The 21779-nt window shown below is 50.3% G+C and overlaps 1 protein-coding gene across 1 annotated transcript; it reads left to right on the forward strand.

Moving 5' to 3' along the window:
• Positions 1–19791: 19791 nt before the first annotated feature.
• On the forward strand, positions 19792–20733 carry LOC113841059 (olfactory receptor 14C36-like). The gene has a single exon (XM_072032377.1). It carries the CDS (start codon positions 19792–19794, stop codon positions 20731–20733), a length of 942 nt encoding a protein of 313 aa, XP_071888478.1.
• Positions 20734–21779: the final 1046 nt, after the last annotated feature.

The raw sequence follows: 21779 nt of genomic DNA on the forward strand, positions 1-21779 counted from the left end.
GGCAATTATTTTTAAGGTCCCCTTAATGACTTCCAGGTGATTGTGTGTCTCTCTGGGAGAAGAGTGTTCTTCTGTGGGCAATGGAACAATCAGTCCTGCACTACAGCTCAAGGTAGCAACATGGTAGGAACGTGGGGCAGTCTCAGATTCACTTCTCTCCTGATATCAGAGATTTCCCTAGTTTTGCTCGAAGTTCATCACAGAGCAGACGCATGGGGATTTATTTATTTATTTGTTTCTTTGTTTATTTGATTTGTACCCTTTGTTCAGCTGCTCCACCACATCTGAGGAGTCTTTCTAAGGCATAAATCCTGGGCATTCAGCTGCACTCCAAGTGAAACCTTGTACATCTTCAGAGTCACAGATACTGCATTTTTAGAGCAGAATGCTCTTCCAAGAGGAGTCCATAAGTTCTGGGCTCAGCTGCTCTATGTTGGCCGGTCTTTTAGCTATAGTGCAATTCTGCTCCTATGTTCCTAGTGTCATAGAATCATAGAATATCCTGACTTGAAAGTGTTCCACAAGGATCATCAGATCCCACTCCTGAATCTGTACATGACCACCCAAAAATCAGTCCATATGCCTGAGGGGGTTGCCCAAATGTTTGAATTCTGACAGCCTCAGTGCTGTGACCACTTCCCTGTGGTGCCTGTTCCAGTGCCTACAGAACCTGGACACTGCTGAGTTTTTTCTAAAACAGAAATCCTGGGCATTCCCCCTGCACTTGAAGGGAAACTTTGTGTCTGCTCAGAGAAAAAGGGACAGTCCCTAGAGTGTAGTGTCCTTTAGTGAGGACAGACAGTCTGTCCATCAGTGCTGGTCTCAGCCGCCCTGTGAGAGCTGCAGGAAAGTTGTGCTCAGTTGTTCATCTGAAAAGAACCTGAACACTGATGAGAGCAGAGGAATCCAGGCTCAAAGTGCCCATCTCCAGACCCCTCACCCTGTTCCCATACTCCCCTTCCCCCAAGCACACCGAGGGCTCACCCCATGGGCATGTGAAACCCCCATCCCCAGCCAGCCTGCAAACAACACCAGCAGCAGCACGGCCAGCTGGAGAAGGCAGCAGGAATGCCAGCGTGCTGCTGCCAGGGGAGGCAAGGCCAGGGAGGGACAGACGGACACTCAGCAGACCCTCCTGTGCTGCAGCTCTGCCTACAGAGGAGGCAGCTCCTGCTCATTGCAAATGATCTGTGCTCATTTCAGGCCAGCAGAGATCTCCCAAAGACAGGGATGTCTCCCAGCACTAGGCATCAGGGGGCTTGCAGCTCATAAAGATCAGCTAGGATAAAACTTGAGAGGACCACAAAATGATGTTGTTGCAGTTTCTGGGCTGAGGTGTGGGTAGGAACTTTATAAATTTCATTGCTGACAACCAACTCTCTCACTGCAATTCTCTTGGAGTCTCAGTCTCCACTACAATACTGACAATCCAGTACCATGAAACCTGCCTCCCCTCCACTGCAGGAACCTGCTAGCACAGTCTACAGAAAAAGTCTTGCCTTTCATGTTGCCCCTGCCTTGGTCTTCCTTTTCAAAAATCATAAATGCCATTCCCTAAGCTTTTTTAACTCGTTTCTGGAGAAACAGAGACCAACCCTGACAGATGCTATCAGCCATTGGATGTGCCAGCCGTACAAGACCCCTCTGCAACCCCACCTGCAGTGCCCTGCTGCCAGAGCCTCACGGTGTCAGGAGCCTGCAGATGTGTCCTGCCACACGCTGCCCTCTGTTGTTGCGCTCCTCAGTGCCTCCAAGCCCTCTCTCCTTCTGTCCTCTCTGTGTGCCAGCTGCGGTCAGAGCCCCCAGCCCTGCTGCGCTGTGCAGAGGAGCTGCTCCTGGGCACAGCTGGCTCTCTGTAGCGCTTGCCAGGAGCTCCCCTTGTGCCCAGGAGCCTGGCCCAGCTCAACAGCACAGCAGCCGACCATGGCATCGCTTGTTCTGTGCCCTTGGGCTCCCTCGAGGTGTCCCCAAGGCCTCAGGGCTGACAGCTCCCCAAGGCAGCAGGGTCTCTGCTGGAGTGTGGTGTTAGAAGCAGACTGAAGTCATCACCGACCTTTTCTCACTGTAGATGTCAGAGACTGATTTTTTAAAGTGTGATTTGTGCTGTTGGACTGTGGTTGTCAAGCATCTTGTGCTTTATCGTGGCAGACAGCTCAGCACCACATAGGTCACCCTCACCCTCCAAATGCTCATGTGTTGAGATAAGGATGGTTTGATAGCACAGGAAAGGAAAAGATGCTGCTGCTGCTGCTGCTGCTGCTACTGCTGCTGCTAATAAAGTAGTTTTATAAAGCAAGTGCAATTGCTCACCACACACTGACCGATACCCAGCCCGTCCCCAAGCTGGGTCCCCCTGAACCTGGCCAGCCTGCCTCAGGATCTCCTGCATAGGTCCTCTGATCTTGCTTTGTTTTACCTCAAAATCAGCAGTAGTGGGACTTCATTCAGGCCACAGACATCCACCGTTATCTTTCACTCCCCATTAGAAATTTGCACTGTCCCTATGAGACAATTAAAGGGTGAGAGAGTCTTATTGATCAGTCCTTGGCTCTCCAGTCAATGAACCAGCTCATGCAGGGGAATCAGGGAGTCTCTGTCAGTGCAATACTGCCTCAGATTCACTGTTGTGGTAGTGATTGGCACCTGCTGCTCATTGGCCATCAGCACCTCCACAGTAGAAGGGTCCTGTGAGAGAGTGGGCAAGGTAGACACAACTGGTTAATGTCCTCCATCTCCCAGGCAGCTATGTCAAAAACCCACCAGTGAAATTTGGTTCTTGCAAGTACCCTCTTTGAAGCAGTCTATGCCAAGGATGCACAAAGGCTCCAGGCTAGTCTCAGTGGGATGCTTTTGCCACTCTTTCCCTGTTAGACTCACTTCAGCCTCCAGTACTCTTAACTGCTGGGATCCCCCTGTCACTCCAGAAATACAAATGTGTTCTGGCCCTTGATGACATCACAGTACACTGTGCACCGCTGTCCACTAGAGCCTGATTCTGCTGTGGGCCTGATGTGCCAGGCCATTAAATCCTTAAAGTCGAATAACACACAATTGTCTGTTTTCTCCCCGTGCCTTGAGGCAGGATCCCTCTAGTCCTGCTCATAGTATTCATTAGTGTGTCTGGAGGACTATCTGCTGGAAACTGGAGAAACAATATTCTCAGAACACCTTTTTGTCAATATTCTTCCTTGCACTTCATGTATCTGTGCCTCTAGAATGGCGGTAGATTTTCCACCCCTTTTTCTTATGGCTTATAGAGTTATCGTTATGGGGGACTCCCTTCTGAAAGGGACAGAGGGCCCAATATGACAACTGGGCCCAACCCACAGACTTCTCACAGAGAAGAGACATTGCTAAGAAAGTTAAGTGCATAGTATGGCCCACTGGCTACTACCTGATACTAGTCTTTCAGGCTGGAAATGAAAAGATAGCAAAGAGAAGCCTGAGAGCAATCAAAAGGGACTTTAGGGCTTTGGGGAGACTACTTAAAGGATCAGGGGCACAGGTTGTGTTTGCCTCTGTCCTTCCGATAAGGGGGGATCAATGCTGACAAACAGACTCATCACATTAATACATGGCTTCGGGACTGGTGCAACCGACAGAACTTTGTTTTTTTCGATCACAGGAAGGTCTATGTGACACCAGTTCCACTGGCACCAGATGAGATGCGCCTCTCTCGGAGAGGGGTAAGGATTTTGGCTCAGGAGTTGCCAGGGCTGATAGATAGGGCTTTAAACTAGAGTCGAAGGGGGAAAGGGATAAAACCAGGCATGCTGGTGATGAGCTGGTGATGGTGCACTAGAATCAGAGGGACTGTGTGCCAGTGAGGCCTTTCAGTCAGCTCCACAAGGTGCTGCATGCAATGAGGTGCATTTGAAGTGCTTCTACACAGATGCATGCAGTATGAGGAATAAAATGGATGAGTTAGAAGTCTTGGCCCAGTCCCACATCTACGACATCATTGGCATAAGCAAAACCTGGTGGGATGAGTCCTATGGCTGGTGTGCTGCAATAGATTGTTCCAGGCTCTTCAGGAGGGACAGGCAGGGCAGGCAAGGAGGTGGGGGTGGTGGTGATATATGTGAAGGAGGGGCTGGACTGTAGGGAGCTTCAAGTTGGGGATGGCAAAGTTGAGAGCCTCTGAGTAAGGATTAAGGGATGAACAAATGGAGGGGATGTCATCGTGGGAGTCTATTACAGACCACCCAACCAGGATGATGACACCGATGAATTATTCTTTGAGGAACTAAGACATACCTTGAGATCAACTACCCTTGTCCTTATATGGGAATTCGACTTGCCAGAAGTTAATTGGGTATATCACACAGCCAACACGAGCAGGTCCAGAAGGTTCTTAAAGCGCCTAGATGATAACTTCTTGGTGCAGGTGCTAAGAGAGCCAACCAGGAAAGGTGCCCTCCTTGATCTGTTGCTGGAAAACAGAGAGGGTCTTGTGGGAGATGTGGCAATTGGTGGCCGTCTTAGTCATAGAGACCGTGAAGCAGTTGAGTTTAAACTTTTTTGGTGACAAAAGGAAAACTGCCACCAAAACTTCAGCCCTGGATATGGGGAAAGCAGACTTCAGGCTGCTCAGGGAACTAGTCTGCAAGGCCCCTGGGAAGCTGCTTTTGAAGGTGTTGGCATCCATCAGTGCTGGACAGTCTTTAAGCACTGCCTCCTAAAAGCACATGATCATGGAATTCCAAAATATTGGAAGTCAAGCAGGCAGTGCAGAAGACCAGCCTGGCTGACCAGGGATCTTCTTCTGGAGCTTAGGCATAACAAGAAATTGTATGGCTGCTGGAAGCAGGGTCAGGCAATGTGGAAGGAATCCAGGGACACTGTTCACATTCGTAGGGAGAAAATTTGTGTGGCCAAAGCCCAACTAGAGTTGAAGCTGGCCACATCTGTGGGAGACAATTAAAGATGTTTTTTTAGATATGTGAACAAAAAAAAGGAGAACCAAAGAAAACATAGGTCCTTTACTTGACGGGCAAGGTCTCCTCACAGACGAGGACATAAGCAAAGCAGAGACGTTTAATGCTTTCTTCACCTCTGCCTTCAATGCTGATGATGGGCTTTGGGACCCTGGGTGCCCTGAGCTGGAGAACCATGCCAATGTGAATGACAAACTCCCAACCAACCCTGAACGTGTGCGGAATTTCCTGCTCCACCCAGATCCATACAAGTCCATGGGTCCAGATGGGATCCATCCCAGGGTGCTTAAAGAGCTGGCTGATGTCATTGCATGACCTCTCAATTATTTTTCAATGGACTTGGGAATCTGGAGAGGTCCCAGTAGATTGGAAGCTGGCAAATGTTGTCCCAATTTTCAAGAAGGGCAAGAAAGAAGACCCTGTCAACTACAGGCCTGTCAGTCTCACATCAGTTCCTTGTAAAATTATGGAGAAGATTATCCTATGAGTTATTGAAGCGCACCTGGGAGACAAAGCAATCATTGGTCCCAGCCAGCATGGGTTCATGAGGGGTAGGTCCTGTTTGACAAATCTGATTTCCTTTTATGATAAGATCACCCATCTAGTCGATCAAGGGAAACCAGCTGATGTGATCCTTTTGGATTTCAGTAAGGCTTTTGACACAGTTTCTCAAAGGACCCTACTGGACAAAATGTCCAGCATACAACTTAACAAAAACATCAAGCAACGGGTGAGCAATTGGCTGAAGGGTAGGGCTCAAAGAGTTGTGGTAAATAGGGCCACATCAGGCTGGTGGATGGTCACCAGTGGGGTCCCCCAAGACTCCATTTTAGTGCTAGTCCTCTTCAATGTCTTTATAAATGATTTGGAGGTAGGACTAGAAGGTGTTCTGAGAAAATTTGCCGACGACACCAGACTTGGAGAAACTGCAGATTCTGCTGAGGGTAGAAAGGCCTTGCAGAGAGACCTGGACTGATTGGAGAGCTGGGCAATCACCAACCACATGAAGTTTAACAAAGACAAGTGCTGGGTCCTGCACCTGGGATGGGGCAACCCTGGCTATACATACAGACCGGGCGATGAGACGCTGGAGAACATCCCCACAGAGAGGGATCTATGGGTTGTGGTTGAAAGCAAGTTGAATATGAGCCAGCAGTGTGCCCTGGCAGCCAGGAGGACCAATCGTATCCTGGGGTGCATCAAGCACGGCATTGCTAGTCCGTCGAGGGAGGAGATTGTACTGCTCTACTCTGCCCAGGTGTGACCTCACCTTGAGTACTGTGTGTAGTTCTGGGCACCACAGTACAAGAAGGACATTGAACTGTTGGAGAGTGTCCAGGGGAGGGCAATGAAGATGGTGAAGGGACTAGAGGGGAAGACGTATGAGGAGCGGCTGAAGGCACTGGGCCTGTTCAGCCTGGAGAAGAGGAGGCTGAGGGGGGACGTCATGGCAGTCTACAACTTCCTCATGAGGAGGAGCAGAGGGGCAGGAGCCGATCTATTCTCCGTAATCAACAGTGATGGAACCGAAGGGAATGGCATCAAGATGAGGCAGGGGAAGTTTAGGGTGGACATCAGGAAGAAGTTCTTCACTTATAGGGTGGTCGCACACTGGAACAGGCTCCCCAGGGACGTAGTCACTGCACCAAGCCTGTCAGAGTTTAATAAGCATTTGGACTGTGCCCTTAGTCATATGGTCTGAATTTTTGGGTAGACCTGTGTGGTGCCAGGAGCTGGACTTGATGATCCTTATGAGTCCCTTCCAACTCAGGATATTCTATGATTCTATGGCTTTTTTTGTGTGTGTGTGACTTTTTCCCATTGTAACAGAAGAGCTGTAGCTAACTGCTTCTGGAAGACAACTGGAATAGCTTCTTCAGTGCATGCTTGAGTTCCTGGTTCCTCATGCTGTAGATGAGTGGGTTCACTGCTGGAGGTACCACTGAGTACAGAACTGACACCAGCACATCCACGTGTGCGGAGTAGATGGAGGGGGGCTTCAGGTGGGCAAATGTGGCAGTGCTGATAGACAGGGAGACCACAGCCAGGTGAGGGAGGCACGTGGAAAAGGCCTTGTGCTTGCCCTGCTCAGAGGGCATCATCAACACAGTCCTGAAGATCTGAACATAGGACACCACAATGAAAATAAAACAACCAACACCTAAAAAGAAGCTAAAGGCAATGAGCCCAACTTCCCTGAAATAGTCTGAGTCTGAGCAAGAGAGCTTGAGGATGTGGGGGATCTCACAGAAGAACTGGTCCACAACTTTGCCTTGGCAGAGGGGCAGGGAAAATGTGTTGGCCGTGTGCAGAACAGCATTGAGAAAGCCACTGCCCCAGGCAGCTGCTGCCATCTGGGCACAAGCTCTGCTGCCCAGCAGGCTCCCGTAGTGCAGGGGCTTGCAGATGGCAATGTAGCGGTCGTAGGCTATGAAGGTGAGAAGGTAATATTCTGCTTCAGCCAAGAAGACAAAAAAGAAGACCTGTGCAGCACAGCCCTGATAGGAGATGGCCCTGGTGTCCCACAGGGCATTGGCCATGGCTTTGGGCAGAGTGGTGGAGATGCAGCCCAGGTCGAGGAGGGCGAGGTTGAGGAGGAAGAAGTACATGGGGGTGTGGAGGCGGTGGTGGCAGGCTACGGCGCTGAGGATGAGGCCGTTGCCCAGGAGGGCAGCCAGGTAGATGCCCAGGAAGAGCGCAAAGTGCAGGAGCTGCAGCTCCCGCGTGTCTGCGAATGCCAGCAGGAGGAACTCACTCACAGAGCTGATGTTGGGCATTTGCTTACTTTGGTCAAGGAGACTGCGAAATGAGAAACAAAACATATAGAGAGAGTGAGACGGTGTGTTATGAGTAATGACTGTGAGCAAAAATCAGTTAATCCCCAATTAAAGTCTTACATTCCCTCTTTCTAAGAGGATCTTTGTGTCTCTCCCTGTCTGGAGCCCTGCTTTCTGCTTGCTGAGTGTCCTGTACACTGCAGCCTCCTCTCCCCAGCAGCTCCCAATGAGCCTACTCTGCTCCATTCGAGGTTCCAAGAGGGAAGGTTCCTGGGCAGTTGCTCCCTCTGCTGAGTGAGGGGTGTTTGGCTGTGTGCCTCTGTGGGCATCTTCCCTGTTCAATACCCAGGAGACAAAACCAGAAAGTGGATCATGCGTGTCTGGCCGGAGAAAACAGGAAGCATCTCCTCCTGCTTCACCCTTCATGCACAGCACTCCCTGTCAGAATCAGGCAGCACCAGCTGCCATGCTGGGCAAGGGAGAGAAGCAAGCATGGGCAGGCAGGGCAGACCCAACCCAGTGCAGAGGCTGCGGTGTCGTTGAGGTAGCGCCTGTCCTCACAGCCCTGTGCCGCTGCCCTGCACAGACAGCAGGGGGACAAGAGCTCTGGAGTTTAAGAAGCATTTGGAATGTGCTCCTGGTCATATGGGAGGAGTTTGGGGGTAAGACCTCAGACCTCTGTGGAGCGAGGAGTTGGACTCAATGATCCTTGTGGGTCCCTTCCAACTCGGGATACTCTATGATTCTGTGATTCTGTGCCTTCTTCCATGGAGAAAGGTGGAGGGGGCCTGCACCAAATGTGACTACTTACACAGAGATTTAGGGTTCAGACACCCCATATTCTCAGCCCCCCAGGTTATACATGCTGTGACAGAAGCTGTGAGGGGAAGAGAGGAGACCAGGGGCTGCTGTGAGGAAGGCGCCTGCACTGCAGGGGATGGCAGGGAGGGAGCAGCTCCCTCTCACTGCCTGCCCATGTCCCTGCTGCCTGCAGTTGTCCCTACCAGCAGCTCTTTCTCTCTCCCCACGGCTCCTCCTGTCAATGCTCACAGACCCCATTCCACCCGCTGTGTGCCAAGCTCAGCCCTGCAGACAGCTGCCGGGGATGAGGACAGCTCTAGGGAGATCTCCCTGTCTGCAGGTCCTTAATGAATATCTCAGCAAAGCCCTGGTGCAGTGTGTAAGCAGAGAGAACTGAAGGGATACTCTCGGGTTCATCACTAACCTATTTATGTCTTATTCAAATGCAACAGGAAGCTCCATCACCTAACCCTAACCCTAACCCTAACCCTAACCCTAACCCTAACCCTAACCCTAACCCTAACCCTAACCCTAACCCTAACCCTAACCCTAACCCTAACCCTAACCCTAACCCTAACCCTAACCCTAACCCTAACCCTAACCCTAACCCAGCCACTCTGTTAATGCAGAGTCTGCCCCACAATCATAGCAGGATGAGGCAGGCAGAGAGTGCAGAAAGTGCCTTCTCTTTGCAGGCAGACCCTGACCTGCTCATCTTCTGTCCAAGGCTGCCCTGCAGCATCTTCTCCTCCACACTGCACAAGCCACGAGAGGCATCCTGGCAGCTCCTGTCCAGGCAGAGACTTTCCGCATACAGAAGCCCCTTCCAGGAGCCTGCCCTGCACCGTCCTGCAGCCAGAGACTTACCGTGGGCAGAGCTGTGAAGATTTCTGCTGCACTGAGCTCTCCTCTTCCCGCACCCTCCAGTCTGCCTGGAATCCCTTTCTGCCTGGGTGCCTGTGGTCAGAGCCCCCAGCCCTGCTATGCTGTGCAGAGGAGCTGCTCCTGGGCACAGCTGGCTCTCTGCACCGGGATCCCTTTTCAAATGAGTTTTATCTGTCCCAGGAGCCTGGCCCAGCTCAGCAGCACAGCACCAGCCCAAGGCACTGCAATCACCCCTCTGGGGGCTTTGCTGATGAGCCCACGAACCTCAGGCACTCAGAGACAATTGAAGACATGTCTCCAGAAGTGCAAGTCAGAGGCAAGTTTCCTGCAGTGTCCCCCTGAGGGCCAGCACTGACACAGCCTCCCTTGGAGCTCGTTAGAGCAGAACCCTGGAGGCAGTGAGGACAAGGAGTCAAAGGCAATGTGAAGGTGACCCTGATGTGGAGGAAAACTGGATATGTGTCACCAAGCACAAGGGCCAGGCCTTGACCCCAAGCATTTGGGAAGGGAGATCCTTTCCCTTCACAACTTGCTCAGGGCTCTTTGTGGGGCAGTAGGAGTTGGGGATGTGCATGGCCATGTGCAGGAGAATGGTATGACCCCTGCCTGCTTCATGGGTGGGGGGGTGAGGAGGCAATGAGACCCTGCTGTTTTAACGATCAGCTGTCTCCTCCTAGGCCTCAGTGGCAGACACAAAAGCCATATCCATGGACACAAAGACTTTGGTCCTGTTGGGACTTTCAGCCTTTCCAGTGTCCTTGCTCTTCTCTGAACCAGTTTGAGCAAGCACCACTGCTCGTACAGCATCCCTCATGGATGTTGTTCACAAGTCTATGGAGCAAGATGAGATATAGCCGAGGGCACTGAGGGAGCTGGCAGAAGTGCTCACCAAGCTGTCTTCCATCATTTATCAGCAGTCCTGGCTATCAGGGGTGTTCCTAGTCAGCTGGTGACTAGCAAATGTGATGCTCACCTACAAAATGCCTGGAAGGAGGATCGTGGAACTACAAGCCTGTCAATCTGAACTCGGTCCTGGGGAAGCTCTTGGAGCAGATTATCTTGATTTCCATCACACAACGCTTCCAGAACAACCAGGTGATCAGGCCCAGTCAGCATGGGTTTCTCAAAGGCAGGTTCCGATTGGCAAATCAGATCTCAAGGTGTGACAAGGTGATGCTCGCAGTGGATGAGGGAAAGGCTGTGGATGTGCTCTACCTAGGCCGCAGTAAGGCTTTTCCATCTTTTCCCACAACATTCTCCAGAGAAACTGGCTGCTCAAGGCTTGGATGGGTGTACGCTTTGTTCGGTTAAAAACTGGCCCAAAGAGTCATAGTAAATGCAAATAAATGCAGCTGGAGGCCTGTCCTTAGTGTCCCCCAGGGCCCAGTACTGCGGCCAGTTCTCTTCAATATCTCCATCAATGATGTGGATGAGGGGATCGAGTGCACCCTCAGTAAGTTTGCAGATGACACCAAGTTTGGAGTGAATGTTGATCTGTTAGGAGGGCTTGTGAGGCCACAGCTTGAGTTCTGTGCTCAGCTCTGGGGCTCCAGTAAGGATGTGTATCTATTAGAAGGAGTCCAGAGGAGGAACATGAGTATGACCAATAGCTAATAAGCACCAGGAAAATTGAGGAAGCCCAGAGGCCCTTCTGAAGGGTCACTGAGTGCCACCTAAGAGACAGTGCTGGGCAGTCGGGAGGGCCAGGAGAAAGACTTGTGAGAAGGATGTGAGAAACAAGGAAATGTCACTGCCATTGCACCGGGGCTGCAACGAATCACTCACTGGACTCCTCTGTCAGGGCTGTGTGAGCCCAGGGGACAGCAGTGAATGGAGCCTGCAGATCGTGAGCGTGTCCGAGGTGGACTGACCAGAACTCAAGTGCTCAGTCTGCTGTGAGCAGGCAGAGGAGAGCTCTGCAGCCCCAGGGCACAAAAAGCCCCAGCAAAGAAGTGTGGCTAGTGATTCCTTGCAGCCCTGGGGCAATGGCAGTGACCCCATGAGCTGGGTCTGCCTCCCAGCCTGCCCAGCACGGCCCTGCAGAGTGCCCCCGTGCCCTGGGCACCACAGCCCCCTTGCTCTGCAGAGCAGCACCGCCAGCTCTGGATTAAAAATTACCCTGGATTAAAAGTTACCCTGGATCCATTGGATGGCTTGGCCATCATAAAGTAACCATTCTGAAAAGGTAAGGGGGTTCAGGTAATACTGATGCTGCTGCAACACTGACTCTGAAAATACTCCCTTTAGACTCTTACTGTGTTTCTAACCCCTAACTGCTACTCCTCACCTTGACTGTAATCCACTACTCTCCTGCTTAACCTCAAACCTTCACATGAAGCCAAAGCTCAAAACAGAAGCCTTTACCGTTTACCCCTCTCTCACCCTAATCCTTGTCCTTATCACTAGGATTGAAATACTCTATTTAACCTTAGCACTCAGGCAAGCCCTAAAAAATACCCATTTCAAAAAAAACTTGCCCATACCCTAAATATGGACCTGAGTACCCTAAACCTGTGCACTAAACCTAACCCGGGAAATCTCTAATCCCTAATCCCTAAACCCTCTCAGAGATGTAAGATTTGAGAGAGGGAAAAGGTTCTTCCAGCAGAAATTAAGGATTTATTAGAAGAGCATTCAGGTTATGCTGATTCTCCGGTAGCAGTGACTTAAAACTGTCAAATGTGGCCCTTCCCCTCTTTCAGCCAATAACCTGAATTCATAAATCTAAATACTACTCCACATCCTGACAGGAATTCACTGCTCCAATATTTGACTTCACAGTATCCACTGAAGTATCCACAGAACTCAGCCCATAGCCTTGTTCCCTTACCTTTACTCTATCAGTTATCTTGATCCCTGCCCTTAACACTTGATTCTAAGTGCTCTATTTACCCCCAGACTTCTTGGCAGACCTACACAAAACCTTAAAGCACACAGTTTACCCTTACCCTAACCAGAGATGTCACACCCTAAACAGAACACCAAAACCCACCCAAGAAACTTTTGCTTAATCCCTAACCCAGCAAGGTGAGTCCTACCCACTGATCCCAAACTTGAATAATGAACAGACAAAGCCCCTGTTCCTGTGCGTTAACCTCCTCAGATTCAACCCATCTCCTAACCTTAACTTTAGGTGCTTGACCCCTTGGGGCACCGAAGGAATTGAGAGCTTGCTGTGATTCCATCATAAAGCTGACTTAAAGCAGTCATGTGAGGCCCTTACCCTATTCTGACCTGTAATATTAACACGTAAATCTAAATGCCACACCCTGAGAGGAATCCACTGCTCTAAGTTTTGAACAAAATATCCCTTGAAGCTAAAATTAGTCCAAAACCTTTTTCCATTACCTTTACACTCTTGCTCAGCCTGATCCCTGCCCTTAACGCTAGCATTAAAATGTTCTAATTAACTCTAGTATTCTTGCAGATCTAAACAAAATGCTAAACCAAAGAGCTTGCACATACCCTAACCACAGACCTGACACCCCAAGCAGAACACCAAACCCTCCTACTAAAAATTTGCTTAATCTATAACCCAGAAAATTTTGCTGTACTCCCTAATGCCATAAATGAACAACTAACATCCAAAGTCTGTCTTCCTGTGCATTAACCTCCTCAACATTTATGCTTTTCCTAACCTTTAAATTTAGGTTCTTTTTCCCTAGGGGCAAGGCAGGAACCGTGAGGCTGCTCTGCAGCCACATGGCATTCAAAGATGGATGTGAGGGGCCATGGATCTGATCAGCTTGTGGGCCACAAGGAGGAGATGGGTGGGAATGCTCTGAGGAGCTCAGCTCTGCCTCAGGATCTCCTGCCCCAGCAGTAGGAATGTGACTGTGGCAGGGACTGTGAGGTCACTTCTGTCTCTGCACTTGATAGGGCAGCAGCAGAAACGTGTCACAGAAAGGGACTGGGAGGTCACTTGTGTCTGGAGGTGGCAGGTCAGCCTTGCCTTCTCCCTGGGAGCTGCACTTTTGGGCTGACATCTGGCAGTGGCCCTGCTAGGCCAGCAGAAGGCACCTGCTTGGCATGCTGACTGGGGGATCCCCTCTGCCTCCAGAGCCAGGAGGACCCAGGCAGAAAGAAGGACCCCAGATGGGTTGTCCTGTCCCTTCTGCTTGAGTCCATGACTGCACAGCAGGAGGCACAAGATGGCACAAGCCATGATTACAGACAGGCAAAGGCACTGCTGAGAAAACTCTCAGTTTGTTTTGGTGAATCAGAAGGGCCAAGGCCTGACCCCAGCCACTGGATGGGAGATCCTGCACCCCCAGCACCCCCATGTCTCACTCTTCCTGGAGTCTGTAGGTTATGGGGCTATGCCCATACTATCACGTGAAGGACAATTGTATGACACCTCCCAGCATTTGCACAGGGTTCAAAGGAGAACACATGGCCCCAATGCCATGACTATAACATGTCTCCTCATAAGCCATGGTCGTGGGAACAATGTACCTGACTCTCTTTGAGAGAAAATGTTTTTTGTGATATCTTATCTAAATCTCCCCAGGCACAACTTGTGGCCATTTCCTCGAGTCCTATCATTAGTTATCTGAGAGAAGAGGCTGATGCCCCCCTCATCACAACCTCTCTTCAGGAAGTTGTAGAGTGCAATACAGTCTCCCCTCAGCCTCCCCTTCTCCACACTAAACAATCCCAGTTCCCTCAGCCACTCCTCATAAGACTTGTGCTCCAGCTTGTCTCAACAGTTTGGTTGCCCTTCTCTGGACATGTTCCAGTGCTTCAATGTCCTTCTTGTAGTTAGGGTCCCAAAACTGAACACAGTGCTCAAGTTGTGGCCTCACCAGAGCTGAGTACAGGAGGATGATCACCTCCCTGCCCCTGCTGGCTGCACTATTTCTAGTACAGGCCAGGATGTCCTTGACCTACTTGTCCACCTGGACACACGGCTGGCTCATGTTCAGCCGAGCATCCATCAACACTCCCATGTCCTTTTCCTCTTCACAGTCTTCTAACCACTCTGCCCCAAGCCTATAGCGTTGCATGGAGTTATTGTGGCCAAAGTGAAGGACCCTGCACTTGGCCTTGTTGAACCTCATCCCATTCACCTCAACCCAGCAATCCAGCCTATCCAGGTCCCTCTGAAGGGCCACCTACAGATCCTCATGTGGATCGTCACTACCTCCCAACTTGGTGTCATCTGCAGACTTACTGAGGGTACACTCAATCCCCTCATCTAGGTCATCAATAAAGACATTACATAAGATAGGTCGCAGTACCGATCCCTGGGGGACACCACTTGTAACAGGATGCCGGCTGGACTGACCAAAAATCTTGGTTAAAAGCTCTGAGTCTTTGAGGACTTTGTATGGACAGCAAAGTCCATACAGAGTTACTGTACTGGGTCTGGCTGGGATGTTAACTTTCCCTGCAGCAGCCCATACAGTGCTGTGCTCTACACGTGGAGCTAGAACAGCAGTGGGATCACACCAGTGTTGTGTCTGCTGCTGAGCAGTGCTCGCATAGCATCAGGACTCTCTCTAAGCTTCCTACGGGGTGGGCAAAAAAGTGTGGGAAGTAGATTTGTGGGAAGTAGAGAGTAATTTCTTTCCTCTGCACTTCCACATAGCCTTTATTTGTGTTGTTTGCTTTTGTTTGTGTTTCACTTTCCCCCTCCCTTTTCCTTTAGTTAAATTATTTAGTTCATAATAACCTTTCCCTATTAATAATAATAATGATTACTTTATTTCCCTTTAATTAAATTTTCCATATCTCAATCCGTGAGTTGTTCCTTACTTTACTTCTTCCCCTTTTCATCTAAGGAGAGGGAGTGAGAGAGAGGTTGTGGTGTTTAGCAGCCTAGCACGGTAACACCTCCACACTTCTGCCCCAGCAGGAGGAATGTGACTGTGGCAGGGACTGTGAGGTCACTTCTGTCTCTGCACTTGATAGGGCAGCAGCAGAAACGTGTCACAGAAAGGGACTGGGAGGTCACTTGTGTCTGGAGGTGGCAGGTCAGCCTTGCCTTCTCCCTGGGAGCTGCACTTTTGGGCTGACATCTGTCAGTGGCCCTGCTAGGCCAGCAGAAGGCACCTGCTTGGCATGCTGACTGGGGGATCCCCTCTGCCTCCAGAGCCAGGAGGACCCAGGCAGAAAGAAGGACCCCAGATGGGTTGTCCTGTCCCTTCTGCTTGAGTCCATGACTGCACAGCAGGAGGCACAAGATGGCACAAGCCATGATTACAGACAGGCAAAGGCACTGCTGAGAAAACTCTCAGTTTGTTTTGGTGAATCAGAAGGGCCAAGGCCTGACCCCAGCCACTGGATGGGAGATCCTGCACCCCCAGCACCCCCATGTCTCACTCTTCCTGGAGTCTGTAGGTTATGGGGCTATGCCCATACTATCACGTGAAGGACAATTGTATGACACCTCCCAGCATTTGCACAGGGTTCAAAGGAGAACACATGGCCCCAATGCCATGACTATAACATGTCTCCTCATAAGCCATGGTCGTGGGAACAATGTACCTGACTCTCTTTGAGAGAAAATGTTTTTTGTGATATCTTATCTAAATCTCCCCAGGCACAACTTGTGGCCATTTCCTCGAGTCCTATCATTAGTTATCTGAGAGAAGAGGCTGATGCCCCCCTCATCACAACCTCTCTTCAGGAAGTTGTAGAGTGCAATACAGTCTCCCCTCAGCCTCCCCTTCTCCACACTAAACAATCCCAGTTCCCTCAGCCACTCCTCATAAGACTTGTGCTCCAGCTTGTCTCAACAGTTTGGTTGCCCTTCTCTGGACATGTTCCAGTGCTTCAATGTCCTTCTTGTAGTTAGGGTCCCAAAACTGAACACAGTGCTCAAGTTGTGGCCTCACCAGAGCTGAGTACAGGAGGATGATCACCTCCCTGCCCCTGCTGGCTGCACTATTTCTAGTACAGGCCAGGATGTCCTTGACCTACTTGTCCACCTGGACACACGGCTGGCTCATGTTCAGCCGAGCATCCATCAACACTCCCATGTCCTTTTCCTCTTCACAGTCTTCTAACCACTCTGCCCCAAGCCTATAGCGTTGCATGGAGTTATTGTGGCCAAAGTGAAGGACCCTGCACTTGGCCTTGTTGAACCTCATCCCATTCACCTCAACCCAGCAATCCAGCCTATCCAGGTCCCTCTGAAGGGCCACCTACAGATCCTCATGTGGATCGTCACTACCTCCCAACTTGGTGTCATCTGCAGACTTACTGAGGGTACACTCAATCCCCTCATCTAGGTCATCAATAAAGACATTACATAAGATAGGTCGCAGTACCGATCCCTGGGGGACACCACTTGTAACAGGATGCCGGCTGGACTGACCAAAAATCTTGGTTAAAAGCTCTGAGTCTTTGAGGACTTTGTATGGACAGCAAAGTCCATACAGAGTTACTGTACTGGGTCTGGCTGGGATGTTAACTTTCCCTGCAGCAGCCCATACAGTGCTGTGCTCTACACGTGGAGCTAGAACAGCAGTGGGATCACACCAGTGTTGTGTCTGCTGCTGAGCAGTGCTCGCATAGCATCAGGACTCTCTCTAAGCTTCCTACGGGGTGGGCAAAAAAGTGTGGGAAGTAGATTTGTGGGAAGTAGAGAGTAATTTCTTTCCTCTGCACTTCCACATAGCCTTTATTTGTGTTGTTTGCTTTTGTTTGTGTTTCACTTTCCCCCTCCCTTTTCCTTTAGTTAAATTATTTAGTTCATAATAACCTTTCCCTATTAATAATAATAATGATTACTTTATTTCCCTTTAATTAAATTTTCCATATCTCAATCCGTGAGTTGTTCCTTACTTTACTTCTTCCCCTTTTCATCTAAGGAGAGGGAGTGAGAGAGAGGTTGTGGTGTTTAGCAGCCTAGCACGGTAACACCTCCACACTTCTGCCCCAGCAGGAGGAATGTGACTGTGGCAGGGACTGTGAGGTCACTTCTGTCTCTGCACTTGATAGGGCAGCAGCAGAAACGTGTCACAGAAAGGGACTGGGAGGTCACTTGTGTCTGGAGGTGGCAGGTCAGCCTTGCCTTCTCCCTGGGAGCTGCACTTTTGGGCTGACATCTGTCAGTGGCCCTGCTAGGCCAGCAGAAGGCACCTGCTTGGCATGTTGACTGGGGGATCCCCTCTGCCTCCAGAGCCAGGAGGACCCAGGCAGAAGGAAGGCCCCCAGATGGGTTGTCCTGTCCCTTCTGCTTGAGTCCATGACTGGGCAGCAGCAGGCACAAGGCTTGGCTGTGTCTCCACAAGAAGCTGCAAGGCCAGCAGCAGGCCCCTGGCTTGGAAGCTGCTGTTGAGGTGACTTGTGTCTGGTTGGTTGAGAGGCTGCAAGGAGCCTGCTGGGTTGGGATGCCTACTTCAAGAGTGGTTTCCAATCTGATGGAGCTTTCTTTGGCAGTAGGAAAGAGCAGGAGAGAAAAAAATCAATACAAACCGCCCTAGAAGGTTGGCACTGGCCATGAGGTGTATGAAATATCCAGGGGAACAACTGGTCTTGCTGCTACAGACTGAGGCAAAGAAGGCATAAAGTGCCTCAGACTTTACCTCATCCCTTGTAACCAGGTTTTCCCCAAAAAGTCCTATAAAGAATGATGATGCTCCTTAATCCACCCTTATTTTAGGTATTTATATAAATATTTTTTTATTGTCTTTGACAGTAATAGATGGATTGAGGTCCAGCTGGGCTTTGGCCCTTCTAATTTTGACATGCAAAACCCTGTAGCATTCAGGACACAGCTCCAGACAAACTGACAGCATGCATGAGAAGAAAGCACAGTAAATGTGGAACCTGACAGCCTTCCATCCCCTAACTTCTGTGACTGTCCCGCAATGCCATTTAGCTGGTTACTCCTGAATTATCCAAATTTCCCTGGAATTCTTGCTGCTGCTGCTGTCTCTTCAGAGATAGCACAATCACACGAAGGTTGAACTGTCTGACTGCTGACATTAAGAGCTGACAGAATGGAGCATCACTGTGGGTGAACCTCGAGAAGCTGTAGGATTTTGCCTACAGAAACCTCTTGACATTTAGAAGGAGAAGAGCCCAGTCCTGTACCAGAGGAAGAGAAATCCCACACATCAGGGCAGACTGGGACCCTGCTGAGTGAGCAGTGCCCAGGAGGAGGAGGGCCTGGGCACCATAAGGGATGCTATAGGAGCGGTGGTGTCTGCTCACCAGGAACCAGGCCAGCTTCCTATAGAGCTGCCTTGTGAGATATTTGTATCCATGGCTATGGCTATTGTCTCTGCCACTAAAGTCTTTGAGGAGAAAGCTAATCACTAAAGCAACAGAGCCTAATTAACTCCTCGTTCACCCATGAAGCAGGCAGGGGTCATACCATTGTCCTGTACTTTGCAATGCACATCCCCATCTTCCAGTGTCCCAGGAAGAGCCCTAAGCAAGGTATGAAAAGAAAGATCTCCCTTCCTTGAGTTGGGAGTCAAGGCCTGACCCTTGTGCTTGGTGACACACATCCAGTTTGTCTACACATCGCTGTCACCTTCACATTGCCTTTGTCTCCTTGTCCTCGCTGCCTCCAGGGTTCTGCTCTAACGAGCTCCAAGAGAGGCTGTGTCAGTGCTGGCCCTCAGGGGGACACTGCAGGAAACTTGCCTCTGACTTGCACTTCTGGAGAGATGTCTTCAATTGTCTCTGAGTGCCTGAGGTTCGTGGGCTCATCAGCAAAGCCCCCAGAGGGGTGATTGCAGTGCCTTGGGCTGGTGCTGTGCTGCTGAGCTGGGCCGGGCTCGTGGGACAGAGAGAGCTCGTGGCAAGAGGGCCCTGGTGCAGAGAGACAGCTGTGCCCAGGAGCAGCTCCTCTGCACAGCGCAGCAGGGCTGGGGGCTCTGACCGCAGCTGGAACCCAGGTAGAAAGGGATTCCAGGCATCATGGAGGGTGTGCGCAGAGGAGACCTCAGTGCAGGAGAACGTACAAGTTTTCACTTCGAGTGCAGCAGAATGCCCAGGATTTATGCCTTAAAAACACTCCTCAAGTGTGGGGCAGCAGAACAAAGAGTACAAATAAAAACAAACAAGAAACAAATAAGTAAATAAATCTCCATGCGTCTGCTCTGTGATGAACTAGGAGCAAAACTGGGGAATTCCCATCAATACCAGGAGTGAAGTGAATCTAAGATTACCCCATGTTCCTACCATGTGGCTACCTAGAGCTGTAGTGCAGGACTGATTCTTCCACTACCCACAGAAGAGCACTCTTCTCCCAGAGAGACTCGGAATCATCTGGAAGTCATTAAAGGGACCTTCAAAATAACTGCCTGCAAGTGGAAAGTCTGTTTGATGCTTTTAAATGAGAAAATTGAATTATCCTCTGGTAAGTCTGTTGTGTATTACATGTATTACTGTTTTTCTCTTTGTGCAGGACCACATCACAGAAATAACAGATGTCCAACAGAAGCTCAGTCACTGAGTTCCTGCTGCTGGCATTCGCAGACACGCGCGAGCTGCAGCTCCTGCACTTCGCGCTCTTCCTGGGCATCTACCTGGCTGCCCTCCTGGGCAACGGCTTCATCCTCACCACCGTAGCCTGCAACCACCGCCTCCACACCCCCATGTACTTCTTCCTCCTCAACCTCGCCCTCCTCGACCTGGGCTGCATCTCCACCACTCTGCCCAAAGCCATGGCCAATGCCCTCTGGGACACCAGGGCCATCTCCTATCAAGGCTGTGCTGCTCAGGTCTTTCTATTTGTCTTCTTTATCACAGCAGAGTATTCCCTTCTCACTGTCATGGCCTACGACCGCTACGTTGCCATCTGCAAGCCCCTGCACTACGGCAGCCTCCTGGGCAGCAGAGCTTGTGCCCAGATGGCAGCAGCTGCCTGGGGCAGTGGCTTTCTCAATGCTGTCCTGCACACGGCCAACACATTTTCCCTGCCCTTTTGCAAAGGCAATGCTGTGAACCAGTTCTTCTGTGAAATCCCCCACATCCTCAAGCTCTTCTGTTCAGATGTCTACCTCAGAGAAGTCTGGGCTCTTGTGTTTAGTGTTTCTTTATCATTTGGTTGTTTTGTTTTCATTGTGTTGTCCTATGTGCAGATCCTCAGGGCAGTGCTGAGGATGCCCTCTGAGCAGGGCCGGCACAAAGCCTTTTCCACGTGCCTCCCTCACCTGGCCGTGGTCTCCCTGTTTGTCAGCACTATCATGTTTGCCTACCTGAAGCCCCCCTCCATTTCCTCTCCATCCCTGGACCTGGTCGTGTCATTTCTGTACTCGGTTGTGCCTCCAGCACTGAACCCCCTCATCTACAGCATGAGGAACCAGGAGTTCAAGTATGCAGTGAGGAAACTCTTTGGATACATGTTTCTTTGCAATCATTGTCTGTGAGTTCCCTGATTATTTCAGGAACTGTGAGGAAAAATTTTGTTAATATATTTCTCTATAAATATTTTCTACATATTATTTGTTCTGATTTAAATGATGTTATCCTTAACCTGCTACCTAATTATCTTATTTTTATTTTTTCATTTATAGTCATCTACTCAGTCATCATACCCAGTCATCTAATTACTGAAAGAAGCAGGTTCTGTAGAGAAACACAATTAAAAAATGTAAATAAAACAAGACATTAGAACTACACTGTTATCAGCTGCCATCTCTTGCCATACCCTCTGGAGCTGGGGTAGCAGCCCCAGCACACAGGAGGGGCTCAGGGCCAAGAGCCCAGCTGCTACATGGAGTTTGGGTTGGGACTGCTGCTTTCCTGGAGCCATGGCCATGGCCAGCAGCAGGACGTGGCCTTTTCACTGCTGCTCTCTTCTGGCTTCCAGTGTGTTCTCCTGTGCTCTTTTATTTGGACAAGCTTTCAGATCTCATGTACCTTGCTGACAGACCTGTTTTCTCTGCAGTGGCATCCTTGTGAGTGCAGGCAGCATCAGGCACTGTGCAACCCTGGGTCACAGCTGACCTCCCTGCTAGCACCACAGTAACAGGAGGGTATTGCTCTGGGCAAACCCAGAAGCCTGGACACCTCTCCAAAGCTGCTGCCTGGAATACAGCCAAGAGGTTGCTCCCTGCTCTTCTGTTTTCTGGGGTTCTAGTGCCGGGTTCTTCACCTGGGGCTCAACAACCCCAAGCAGAGCTACAGGCTGTGAGACGAGTGGTTTGAGAACTGCCTGGCAGAGAAGGACCTGGGAGTACTGGTTGATAGTCGGCTGAATATGAGCCAGTAGTGTGCTCAGATGGCCAAGAAGGCCAATGGCATCCTGGCTTGTGTAAGAAGCAGTGAGGCCAGCAGGGCTAGAGAAGTGATTGTCCCCCTGAACTCAGTTGAGGTACTGGGAGGAGAGTGACGTAACCACTTGAGAAGCTAAAGTCAGAAGGAAAATTTGAAGTGACTTGGAGTATTAATGGGCCCCACTGAGGGCTGTTAC

Source organism: Anas platyrhynchos, chromosome 39 (assembly GCF_047663525.1).
Source record: "Anas platyrhynchos isolate ZD024472 breed Pekin duck chromosome 39, IASCAAS_PekinDuck_T2T, whole genome shotgun sequence".
NCBI lineage: Eukaryota > Metazoa > Chordata > Aves > Anseriformes > Anatidae > Anas > Anas platyrhynchos.

Bases quoted from the DNA above. Each gene is read 5' to 3' on its own strand.
- LOC113841059 (XM_072032377.1), top strand. From the start codon at position 19,792: ATGTCCAACAGAAGCTCAGTCACTGAGTTCCTGCTGCTGGCATTCGCA.